Source organism: Fulmarus glacialis, unplaced genomic scaffold, assembly GCF_000690835.1.
Source record: "Fulmarus glacialis isolate BGI_N327 unplaced genomic scaffold, ASM69083v1 scaffold15235, whole genome shotgun sequence".
NCBI lineage: Eukaryota > Metazoa > Chordata > Aves > Procellariiformes > Procellariidae > Fulmarus > Fulmarus glacialis.
In genome coordinates, this window is record NW_009211289.1 from 70,380 (window position 1) to 70,580 (window position 201).

The 201-nt window shown below is 57.2% G+C and overlaps 1 protein-coding gene across 1 annotated transcript in view; it reads right to left on the minus strand.

The window, feature by feature from the left end:
- LANCL1 (LanC lantibiotic synthetase component C-like 1 (bacterial)) overlaps window positions 1–147 on the minus strand; it is a 16,781-nt gene extending 16,634 nt beyond the window's left edge. The window contains exon 1 of the mRNA XM_009577495.1: window positions 12–147. Coding sequence (XP_009575790.1) covers window positions 12–93 — 82 coding nt within the window. The 5' untranslated portion in view covers window positions 94–147. The remainder of the gene's footprint in view (window positions 1–11) is intronic.
- Window positions 148–201: the final 54 nt, after the last annotated feature.

Consider the following 201-nt stretch of genomic DNA (forward strand, 5'->3'; position numbering starts at 1 on the left):
TGCCACCTGACCCACTGGTGCGCCCGCCTTTCCTGCCCAGCCAGTGTACGTGGTGCAGTCCTGGGGGTCGGCGGACTTGAGGCCCCTTTCCATCTGCTGGAGCAGCTCCCTGATTTTGTTATTCAGCCGCTGCGTGAATTCGGGGGTCAGCTGTGGAGGGAAAAAAAAAAATAAAACACCAAACGTCAAGGAAACACCGGC